The 12,133-nt window shown below is 51.0% G+C and overlaps 1 protein-coding gene across 9 annotated transcripts; it reads left to right on the top strand.

Moving 5' to 3' along the window:
• The first annotated feature begins 3,534 nt into the window (after positions 1 to 3,534).
• On the top strand, positions 3,535 to 10,643 carry BCDIN3D (BCDIN3 domain containing RNA methyltransferase). 9 transcript variants are annotated; one of them, XR_010083929.1, is made up of 3 exons: positions 3,535 to 3,747; positions 6,285 to 7,139; positions 7,500 to 10,643. XR_010083929.1 is itself a non-coding variant. In XM_063425060.1 (2 exons), the coding sequence occupies exons 1-2, from the start codon at positions 3,562 to 3,564 to the stop codon at positions 6,882 to 6,884; spliced, it is 786 nt and encodes a 261-aa protein (XP_063281130.1). In that variant the 5' UTR covers positions 3,535 to 3,561; the 3' UTR covers positions 6,885 to 10,643. The 9 variants fall into 9 exon arrangements, 1 of the variants encoding a protein (XP_063281130.1); XR_010083926.1 differs by having other exon boundaries at positions 7,206 to 10,643; XR_010083931.1 differs by having other exon boundaries at positions 6,285 to 7,235; positions 7,595 to 10,643.
• Positions 10,644 to 12,133: the final 1,490 nt, after the last annotated feature.

Here is a 12,133-nt window from a genome sequence, read left to right as displayed (position 1 = left end):
GGAAAACCCAAACCCCTGAATTCCAGTGCCTGGAGAAGGGGAAAATTGTCTTTATTTTTGCAGGTTTTTCTGCCTTTCTTTTGTGGCCAGGACTCCCAGCACAGGGAGGATGAGGAGGGGCTGCAGTGAGTCTGGAGAAGGCCACGGAGCTGCTCTGGAGCCCCTCTGGAGCCGGGCTGGGAGAGCTGGGGGTGCTCAGCTGAGAGGAGAAGGGTCCAGGGAGAGCTCAGAGCCCCTGCCAGGGGCTGAAGGGGCTCCAGGAGAGCTGGAGAGGGACTGGGGACAAGGGATGGAGGGACAGGATGCAGGGAGGGATGGGAGATTGGGAAGGAATGTCAAGATTTCCCAGAGCAGCTGGGGCTGCCTCTGGATCCCTGGAAGTGTCCAAGGCCAGGCTGGACAGGCCTTGGAGTGAAATCAATGAGGAGCTTGGCTCAGCCAATGCATCAAGCAACAATGAATTTATTAATTCATTTGCTGAAATGATAAAGTGTGAGCGAAGCAGTGGGGTCTCCCCTCTAGCTGCACACCCACTGTTAATTCTGGCTGGTATTTATTGGGCATGTCCATAAGCATTTCTCAGCAGGTTTTTTTTCTGTGGTTTCCCCCTAGTTTCTAGTTGTGGAGTTGGATTTCTATACCTTAGGGTTGAAAATAAATCCATTCTGATCAGTTCCTGTTTGTGATGTTGAGTTTCTATACCCCGGGGCTGTGAATCAGTGGTGATGATGATGATGTCCATCTTCCCTTCTCAGAATCACAAATCAGTGATGATGATGATGATGATGTCCATCTTCCCTTCTCAGAATCACAAATCAGTGGTGATGATGATGATGTCCATCTTCCCTTCTCAGAATCACAAATCAGTGATGATGATGATGATGTCCATCTTCCCCTCTCAGAATCACAAATCAGTGATGGTGATGTCCATCTTCCCTTCTCAGAATCACAAATCAGTGGTGATGATGTCCATCTTCCCTTCTCAGAATCACAAATCAGTGGTGATGATGTCCATCTTCCCTTCTCAGAATCACAAATCAGTGATGATGATGATGATGTCCATCTTCCCTTCTCAGAATCACAAATCAGTGATGATGATGTCCATCTTCCCTTCTCAGAATCACAAATCAGTGATGATGATGATGATGATGTCCATCTTCCCTTCTCAGAATCACAAATCAGTGATGATGATGATGATGTCCATCTTCCCTTCTCAGAATCACAAATCAGTGATGATGATGATGTCCAGCTTCCCTTTCCAGGATTCTAGCTCGGGATAAACTTGCGTCCCTCCTTTGTTTAGGTGATTACAAATCCTCCTGTATTTTCTAAAGCTCTAGTTCAAAACCTCTTATTACAGAGCAGCTTAAAGCTTATGATAATTTTATTTTCAAAAGCAAATAATAATAATACTTCAGCATTCTTCTACCTTACATGTTAAAGGCTTATAAAACTCATATTAACTAAAACCCTAAAATTTATATTAGGAAAGATTTAAAGCTTACATGATCCACTTATAAGCAAGTAAAAATATTTGTTCAAAAGCCTCTTTCCATGTCTCTTCTGGTTGTTTATTAAAGCTCGTTTTTATAACTGTCCAATTCCACATATTTCACAATTACAACTACACAGGGCACCTTTGTCCACCTGGGATGGGATGGGATGGGGTGGCATTTTAAGGTTCCTTCTGTTAGAAATGAGATGCTTGACACGGCCAATATATCAAGCAGCAATTCAATTTCATAATTGATTAATTAACATGGTAAAGTGTGAGCAAAGGCAGCACTGGGTACAGTGGAAGGATTTTCCCTTCTGCACACCGATTGCTGGAACTGCTGGGATTTTATTGGCTATATTCATACATATTCATAAGCTTTTCTCAGCAGTTTCTATTTCCAATTTTTAATGTCACTATTCAATACCTAACAATAGTAAATCGATGATGGTGATGTTTGGTTCCTATTCAATTCCTATAGTCTACTGTGATCTATTTAAATTTCAATATTCCAGGATGTACATCCAGGATCTGTATCCCCAGTGGTGGGGTCCAGCTTCCAGATGTGGGGTCCAGTTTCTCTTTTCCAGGTCTATCAGTCTGTGATAGTGATGTTCAGTTTTCCTTTTTCAGGAACCATAAATCAGCAAGCTGAAATATTTTCTTCCATATCCAGGATGTTTTTCTACCAGTCTGTGAGAAAGCCTTTTTACATTCTAAAACTACAGTTTAAAGTTCTTTAATACAAAACAAGCTTCTAAAGTTATAAATTCAAAGACTCTTATTACAGAATAGCTTGAGATTTATAATAGGTAACTGCAAGCAAAGTTTGTTCCAAACCCTCCTTCCATGCTTTCCTCAGTTGTTTATTAGAACTCATCTTTGTAACTGTCCCATGGCCGTGTTCTACAATTACAATTACACAGATTCTCTTTATTTCCCTGACATGAAACAAAACTTTTTGTTTCACAAAGGAGTGGGATGGGATGGGATGGGATGGGATGGGATGGGATGGGATGGGATGGGATGGGATGGGATGGGATGGGATGGGATGGGATGGGATGGGATGGGATGGGATGGGATGGGATGGGATGGGATGGGATGGGATGGGATGGGATGGGATGGGATGGGATGGGATGGGATGGGATGGGATGGGATGGGATGGGATGGGATGGGATGGGATGGGATGGGATGGGATGGGATTTTAAGGTCCTTTCCCATCTGAACCGTTCTGTGATTCCATGAAAACGCAGAAGGGCCGATGCAGGGAGCAGGAGCAGAGCAGGAGGATTTCAGCTGCATTTGTGGGCTCCAGGCGCCCTCTGCTCCTCACACCGTGGCTGAAGCAGCAGTAAATGCCACCCAGCAGTAAATGCCACCCAGCCTCCTGCGCCAGCTGAACCCTAAACCTGCCCAGGGCCTTAACCCTGAACCCCCCTCCTCTTAAACCCCCTTTAATTTAAACTTTAATTTCCTTCTGCTTTAAAACCTCTCCCAGCTGCAGCCTGTGCGGTCCTGGGCACAGCCAGCGCAACCATGTGTTCAAATGTGATTTAAATAGCATTTATTTGTTATTTGTGTGTGTAACATTTCTATGTTATTCATTTTATAACATCGGTTTATATTATTCCAATAAGTTTTCAATAACGTTGATATAAGCAGCATGTACGTGCTGTTTATTTAAACAAATGTAATGTGTTTTGTATGATAAGATGTGATTTTTATATTACTTAATTAACATTTACGTGTTATTTAAACACCGAAACCCCGCCAAGGCCCGAGACCCCGCCGGGGTCGCCATGGCAACGCGGGGGGAAGCGTTCAAAGCGCACACACGGGCGGCCGGCGCCGTCCCTCTGCAGCCTGTCAGGGCCCAGACAGGGTTTATTTTTACACCAGATCTCTAAAATCTCTTCTTTTCGCCCCAGAGGCGCTGTGGCTGCCCTGGTGGCGCTGTCCCTTGTCCCCGTGCCCGCCCCGCGTCGCCCTGCTCGGAACGTTTCTGCCTCGGAACGTTTCTCTTCAGTTGCGGTTCCCGCCCGGCGGCGCGGCGGAGCAGCGGGAAAATGGCGGCGCCCATGAGCCGGGAGAGCCTCGAGCCCGGTGCTGCTCCCTACGGGAATTTCCCGAATTATTCCCGGTTCCACCCGCCCGAGGGCCGCGTCAGCCTCCTGCCCCGAGGGCTCCTGAGCAGCCTCTTCCCCGCCGCCACCCGCCCGCTCCTCGGGCTCGATGTGGGCTGCAACTCCGGGGTGAGGGGGGGGCACGGGGCGGGTTTGGGGCGCCTTGAGGAGGGCACGGGGTGGGGGCAACTGGGGAGGCACCAGTTTGGGGGGTTGGGGGCACGGGGGCAGACTGGGAAGCCCCATGGGGTACTGGGGAATACTGTGAGGCACGGGTGGGGGACACTGGGGACACCGGGGGGGATTGGAAATATCCTGGTACTGGGGGCACTGGGACACACTGGGGGGCACTGGGACAGGCTGGGGAGTACTAGGGGACAATGGGGACACTGGGGCAGATTGGCACTCCCCTGGTACTGGGGGCACTGGGACAGACTGGGGGGATACAGTGGGGGACATTGGGTGGCACTGCTGGGGGGCACTGGGGACACCGGAGCAGATTTGCAGTCCCCTGGTACTGGGGGCACTGGGACAGACTTGAGGGCACTGGGGGACATTGGGGACACCGGGTGGACTGGGACTCCCCTACTGAGGGCACTGGGGCAGACTGGGGGGACATTGGGGGGCACTACTGGGGGGCATTGGGGTCACCAGGGCAGACTGGCACTCTCTTGGTATTGGAGACAAACTGGGGGACATTGGGACAGACTGGGGGGACATTGGTGGGGGGCATTGAGGACACCAGGGCAGATTGGCAGTCCCCTGGTACTGGGGAGCACTGGGAAAAACAGGGGGGCACTGGGGGACATTGGGGACACAGGGGCAGATTGGCACTCTCCTGGTGTTGAGGGGCACCGGGACACACTGGGGGACACTGGGACAGACTGGAGGGACACTGGGGGACAATCCAGCCCATGGAAAAAGCTCAGGATGAGACACTGGTCTGGGGTGGTGCAAACTGGGAACACTGGTGGGGAATGAAGAAGGAGGGCAGTGGGACAAACTGGGAGTTCTGGGAAAGGCAGGAGCGGGGGGAGATGGAGGAGCCGTGGTGGGCACTGGTGGGGAGTGCTGGGAGCACTGGGAGGGGCGGGGAGGACTGGGGCAAGCAATGCTGGGGGTATTGGGGGAGGGCTGGGAATGGTGTGGGGAATACTGGGAGGAAACATTGTCCTGGATCTGTTAAATTCCCCCGGCAATGGGGACTCCCCCCTGCCCTGGAGAGCCTTTTCCATCTGGAATTTTCCCTAAAATCCAACCTAAACCTCCCCTGGGATCTGCTGCCTCTCATTCCATTCCTGGGAGCAGATCCTGACCCCTCCTGGCTCCACCTCCTGTCCAGGCTGGAGAGCGAGAGGAGGTCCCACCCGAGACCCCCCCAGCTCCCTCAGGGGTTTTCCAGCTCCATTCCCAGCTCCAGACACATTCCAGACCCCCAGAGGCCTGCCCTGGATGCAGGTGTGGCCTCACAGGTGAATTTCTGATCCCACCTGAACCCCTGTCCTGACTGGGACAATCCCGAGGCTCCCAGGGTTTGGGATTCCCCCTGAGGCATTGCCCAAGGACAATTCCAGCTCCCATCCCAGCTCAGCCTGTGGAGCAGGTCAGTGGGAGGCACCGGAGGACATTCCCAGCCTGTGCTGTGCCTGTGGCTCCAGGAGCTCCACGGAACCTTCTTTAATTGAGGATTAATTCGTTAATTCACTTTCCATCAGTACACGCTGTGGAAAGAGACTCCAGGCCGGGAATTCCAGGGGTTTGGAGCCACCTGCTTGGGTGGAAGGTGTCCCATGGCAGGGGGGGAAGGGGGTGAGCTGGGTTCCTGCAGTGTGAGAGCCTGGACAGAGATCTGGCACTCCCAGGCCGCTCTTCATCAAGCTGCTGTTACTGCATGGATGGAATTACAGCAGGCTTGGGTCTGGAATTACAGCCATAGATGGAATTACAGCAGTCTTGGGCCCAGGGTGAGAAGAGCCAGCCTAAAGCTGCCAGTCACAATGAAAGCAGGCTTGAGAGACCCTCAGGTTATGCTTACAATACATTATCTCTGTTTCTGTGCTGAATATTCTAATTTACAACATCCAAATACTCTAATTTACGACATCCAACCAGTAAAAGACACAAATCCTGTACAATCTGCATACAGCCTATTAGAACTATTCCATTGCCTTACTGTGTTACATTTTAAACCCTAAAAGCTGCTTTCTATACCCCTTTTATTTTCTTCTCTGCCAAACTGGCAGGGTCTCCCTGACCCTTGGACCCTTGGCATCCCTTAATTTGCTGAGGGTATTGTTCAATCCAGAAGGAGTTTGCCCTCAGCTGGCCAAACCATTGTTTCCTGGTTGTTCAGTAACTCACAGCTTGGCATCTTACAGCTCAAATGTTGCTTTCATTTCTGCTTCCCTTACAGGTCTCATATTCTCAAAATCTTTTGCCAAGCAATCGTATTTATGAGGCTTTCCTGTCTCATCTTTCCCAGCACTCCAGCCCAGAGCATTCCCTGGTTTTGATTCCCTGGTTTTTGCAGCAGGTCCTCGGTGTGGCTCCTCTGCAGGTGCTCAGGGCTCCTGGCACAGATCCTTTGCTGGTCCTGGTCGGATTTTCCCTTGGATAGAGAGGAGGCTCCGGGGAGGTCTCCCTCAATCCCTCTTTTCCTCCCGCAGGAGCTCAGCGTGGCTCTGTACCAACACCTGCTGGGGCTCCAGGACGGCAGTTCCAGCCCGGAGCCGCCGGGAGCCGGGACGGAGCTGAAGCTGCTGTGCTGTGACATCGACCCCGAGCTGATCCGCAGGGCCCAGCAGAGCAGCCCCTTCCCCGCCTCCATCTCCTTCGCCAGCCTGGACATCATGGACCCCGCGGCCAGGGAGCCGCTGCTGCGCTCGTTCCTGCAGCGCTTCGGCCGCTCCTCCTTCGACATCGGCTTCTGCATGTCGGTGACCATGTGGATCCACCTGAACCACGGCGACCGCGGCCTGCTGGAGTTCCTGGCGCTGCTGGCCTCGCTCTGCACCTTCCTGCTGGTGGAGCCGCAGCCCTGGCGCTGCTACCGGGCGGCGGCGCGGCGGCTGCGGCGGCTGGGCCGCCGCGACTTCGAGCACTTCCGCGCGCTGCGCATCAGCGGGGACATGGCGCAGAGCGTCACCCGCATCCTGACGCAGCAGTGCGCCATGGAGCTGGTGCGCTGCTTCGGCAGCACCGCCTGGGACCGCAGCCTGCTGCTCTTCCGATCCACCGCCGCCCCTCCTGACCACGGCACCCAATGAGGAACGGCTCCAGCGGGATGGCGGGGCCGGGGGGGAGATGTGGGAATTGCTGAATCCCTGTGCAAGGTCTGGCAATTCCTGAATCCCTGTGCAAGATTTGGGAATTCATGAATCCCTGGCACAAAGGGGCAGATCTGGGAATTCATGAATCCCTGTGCAAGATCTGGGAATTCCCGAATCCCTGTGCAAGATCTGGGAATTCCTGAATCCCTGTGTGAGGAGGCAGATCTGGGAATTCCTGAATCCCTGTGCAAGGTCTGGGAATTCCTGAATCCCTGTGCAAGATTTGGGAATTCATGAATCCCTGGCACAAAGGGGCAGATCTGGGAATTCCTGAATCCCTGTCACAAGGTCTGGGAATTCCTGAATCCCTGTGCAAGGTCTGGGAATTCCTGAATCCCTGTGCAAGGTCTGGGAATTCCTGAATCCCTGTGCAAGGTCTGGGAATTCCTGAATCCCTGTGCAAGATCTGGGAATTCCTGAATCCCTGTCACAAGGTCTGGGAATTCCTGAATCCCTGTCACAAGGTCTGGGAATTCCTGAATCCCTGTCACAAGGTCTGGGAATTCCTGAATACCCGTGCAAGGTCTGGGAATTCCTGAATCCCTGTGCAAGATCTGGCAATTCCTGAATCCCTGTGCAAGGAGGAAGATCTGGCAATTCCTGAATCCCTGTCACAAGATCTGAGAATTCCTCAATCCCTGTGCAAGGACGCAGATCTGGGAATTCCTGAATCCCTGTCACAAGGAGGCAGATCTGGGAATTCCTGAATCCCTGTTACAAGGAGGCAGATCTGGGAATTCCTGAATCCCTGTGTAAGGAGGCAGATCTGGGAATTCCTGAATCCCTGTGTAAGGAGGCAGATCTGGGAATTCCTGAATCCCTGTCACAAGGAGGCAGATGTGGGAATGTGCGAATCTAAAAAGCAAAAGACCCCAGAAGGTGCAGAAAGGCCCCAGAAGGTCGACAAAAAGCTGAAGAAAGGCCGGGAATCTCCAAACTTTCCCATTTTCCCATCGAACACGGGGCACCATTTTCTGGATCAGTCAGGGTCTCACAAACAGGATGGGGGTCTGTGTAGTCGCAGACTCAGGATTTATTATCTGTCTGTATCATACAAGCAATAGGCAAGAGACACAGGAAAACAACAGAATCCGTGTAAAGCCAGATCAGAGATGAGGCCACAGCTGATGTGGAGCCCTTTTCTAGATATTTTCTCAACCAACAGTTTACAAGAAGAAGTTTAGAGTCATATTACTCTAGCAAATCAGACAAAGACCCACGTGGGTTTAATATTAACAAAAAGGCTTCTGTAAACCTAAGAAACAATACACAATAACTCATTTTTTAAGACTGAAACTTTTTCTATTTTTGCAAAGACCTTTTACATCCTGAACCAGCAATCAGCCCTTGTTCATTTTCCTTATGATAGATATCAATGTATTCACTTGGTTCCTGATTTCTTAGCTTCCCATGGGATAGTTTTGAGATTCCCAGCCTTTCCTCAGCTTTTTGTTCACCTTCTGGGGTCTTTTTTCTCCTTCTGGAGTCTTTTGGTTCCCATGTGGGAATCCCTGAATCCCTGCTGTGGAGGTTGTTAGCTCTCACTAGGTCTGGGCAGAAGATGCTGGACACGACGGTGTCTCGTTCAGACTTGGATGTTTGTGATTTCTTATCTAAGATACGTTCTCACCAGGTGTGAGTGTCGCTGTTTGCCACGCTGAAATGGACACTCAAAGCAGGGCAGAAAGCCCAGATTTGTTTTTTTCATCCCATTATATACTTTTGGAAAAGTGACGTGGATTGGAGGGTGGAATTCCCACCTCTCAATCACCATGGTCAAACAGAGTGTCAGTTAACACTCTCCTCTCATAGAGAAGAATGCAAAAGCAATGACAGTATTTACAAAAACAATCTCTTGTTTACATGAACACAGCGTGAGAAGTGAAAACTTCTACTTTAATATGAACGCTCAGAAAACTAGGAAACCTCATGGTGACATGTGAGCTCTGCCTATGAAGGCAAGAAAATTGTCACTATAGGACATGAAAAAAGGATGAAAGACTCCAAATATTTCAGAAGGCAAAAGGCACAGAAAGAGGCTTTAATTGTCTAATTTTATACATTGATACAGACTCAACACGATTGGTGAACAGTCCCATTGGTTAAACTGGAGAAACGGCCAAAACATTTTTCTCTGAGAACCAGAAAAGCAAAACACCACCTGGAGAAAGATTGTTTTGGGAAAGGATGGTTGTTTGCCAAGATTGTTTTGGGGAGAAGCCTTCTCGAGATATTTTCCTTTGGGAAGAGAGTTGGCAGCTGCTAGCAGGCTAAAATCGCTCAGACACAGAAATATCAGGCCCACAGAAAATGGCTACTTCTACTTCGTTTCAAGGACTTTTAAACAATAAGCAAAACTAATTAAAACCCGCCACCCAAGTTATTTTTATTTATAACCCAATTAGAGATTGCTCAATGTCTGCAATGCAAGCTTTCACTGACCAATTAGAAAACATCACCAAAAACAGAGAGGAGGAGGAAGAAAGTGAAGAGGAAGGACCCAGGAATCACCCAAATCCCTCCATATTGTTCCTTATACATTTTCTATATCCCTAAACCCCAAACCTTAAAGATTTCACCCTGTGCCATTGCACACTTCTATACAAACCACACACACACACTCCCAGTGCCATCACTCAGTTTGGGAAGTTTGGAAATTTTGGAAGTTTTGGAAGTCTGGAAGTTTTGGAAATTTCAAGTTTTGGAAGGTCAAAGTCAGTGCCCTCCTGAGGGTCAGCACCTGTCCGAGCAGAAACTTTGATATTTTCAGCATCCAGGGTCCAACAGCCTGTTAGGACCAGGCCTTGGCTTCCCATGGGAATCCAAGGCAAGGAATGTCTGTGACTGATTTTTTGGGACAGTTTTAACCAATTTTGTGTGGGGTGTGAAGTTGTTCAAGGAAGTGCTTCTGGAATCCGAGTTCCTACATGTGCTTTCCATGTGTATCAAGGATATTCCCTGGAATAACAGGGAAATACGCCCAAGGGAATTTAGAATATCCTGATTGGAATGGCCTCACAAGGATCCTCTAGTCCAGCTCCTGGCCCTGTGCAGGACATCCCCAAAAAATCCCACTGATCCCAAAATCCCAAAATCTGCTCAAGTTGTCCAGACATTCCCAGACCTCCAGAATCGTGGAATGTCCAGAGATGAAAGGATCCTACGAGGATCACAGAGAAATGGTTGGAAGGGACCCACCTGGACTGAGTCCAGCTCCTGGCCCCACACAGGACATCCCAAAACACCACCCAGTGCCTGAAAGTGTTGTCCAAGCACTCCCTGACCTCCAGAATTATGGAATAATCAGAGTTGAAAGGGACCCACAGGGATCACGGAGTCATGATGTACCCTGAGTTGGAAGGGACCCCCGAAGATCAACTACAGCTCCTGACCCAGGACAACCCAAAAATCCCACTGATCCCAAAATCCCAGCACCCTGAGCTGTGGCTGCTTGGGGCTGTCACCATTCCCTGGGGACAACCAGTGCCCAACAGCCTCTGGATGAGGAAGCTTTTCCCAAAATCCACCCAAAACTCCCCCCAGGACTCAGGTGAGGCACCTGCAGCACAGTTCCCTCCCTGGACCCGGCAGCTCTGCCCCAGCTCTCCCAGGACAGGGGTTCATCCCTAACAGTGACTGCTTTTGGGAAGAATATCCTTGGAATAAAAAAAAAAAATCACTGAATTTTATCCTAAATTCCGCGTTGGGCTTTTTAGTCCTGTTTTTATTCCCATCCCTTTCAGCACCTGAGGGGTGCCAGGGAACTGAGCTGGTGATTCTGTTGTAATTCCACTTTTCCTTGCTCCAGCGGGAGCGAGGGAGGCCCGGGGGTGTCCCGAACCTTGTTCCCTCTCCGTTCCAGAGGGAGAGGAGGTGTCACCTCCAGGAGGTGGAGCTCGTGTGTCGCTGCTCCTGCCCAGGTGAGCAGGGACCTGGGAAAACCTGGATGGATTTGTCTGTGTCCTTAGCGGGAATTCCTTGTTCCCTCCCGTGGGGAGAGTGTAGGGGGAAAAGCAAATGTGTGGGGAAGGTTTGGGAAGGTTAGGATAGGTTAGGTTAGGTTAGGTTAGGGAAGGGAAGGGAAGGGAAGGGAAGGGAAGGGAAGGGAAGGGAAGGGAAGGGAAGGGAAGGGAAGGGAAGGGAAGGGAAGGGAAGGGAAGGGAAGGGAAGGGAAGGGAAGGGAAGGGAAGGGAAGGGAAGGGAAGGGAAGGGAAGGGAAGGGAAGGGAAGGGAAGGGAAGGGAAGGGAAGGGAAGGGAAGGGAAGGGAAGGGAAGGGAAGGGAAGGGAAGGGAAGGGAAATCTTGGATCCCCTTCTGGTGCCTAAAGGGGCTCCAGGAGAGCTGGAGAGGGGCTTGGGACAAGGGATGGGAGGACAGGACATGGGGAATGACTCCGCAGTGCCAGAGGGCAGGGATGGATGGGATATTGGGAAGGAATTCCTGGCTGGGAGGGTGGGGAGGCCCTGGGATGGATTTCCCAGAGCAGCTGAGGCTAACCCATCCCTGGCAGTGCCCAAGGCCAGGCTGGACAGGGCTTGGAGCAGCCTGGGACAGTGGGAGGTGTCCCTGCCCATGGCATGGCACGAGGTGTGATGGATTTTAAGGTCCCTTCCCACCAAACCATTCCACGATTCCGGGGGTTTCAGGATGCTGAGCAGGGTTGCAGGAGAACTTTGAGGCCCTTCCCATAAATGAAACTTCCACAGGGATCCTGCAGCTCCTGCAGCACGTGAATCCCTTTGGGATGGAGCAGCTCCCTGACATTCCAGGAGCTCCGGGGAAGCTCTGCTGACTCCAGGGGTGTCACTCATCCTGCGTTCTCCTCCCTCTCCTCCTGCCCAGCTGCTCTTTCCCAGTCGTGCTGCTGGGGGCACTGGAGGATTGTGCATCCCACACCCTCCCCCCTGGAATGTTTCCCTTCCCTTGTGTCAATATTTGGTGCTGTTTTCTTTCACCTCGAAACGTTTCTGAACTAAGCCCGGCCCCGTCCCTGCTTCCAGTTAAAGGGGGAAAGAATTTCTGCCTTTCTTTTTCCTTTGGGGATTTTCGTGCCTTCCTGTGAAAAATTTTAGGAAGAGTTGCTAGGAAGGTGCATCCCAAATTGTTCTCCCTGCACCTGGCTGGAAGGATCTTTTCCTTCAGAGAGACCCTGGTTCACATTCCTGATTTACTGGGAATCCCCCCCG

This window comes from Prinia subflava, unplaced genomic scaffold, assembly GCF_021018805.1.
Source record: "Prinia subflava isolate CZ2003 ecotype Zambia unplaced genomic scaffold, Cam_Psub_1.2 scaffold_52_NEW, whole genome shotgun sequence".
In the NCBI taxonomy this organism is placed as follows: Eukaryota; Metazoa; Chordata; class Aves; order Passeriformes; family Cisticolidae; genus Prinia; species Prinia subflava.
The sequence above is the reverse complement of the archived record's forward strand: the minus strand, read 5'-3'. Positions and strand labels throughout refer to the sequence as shown.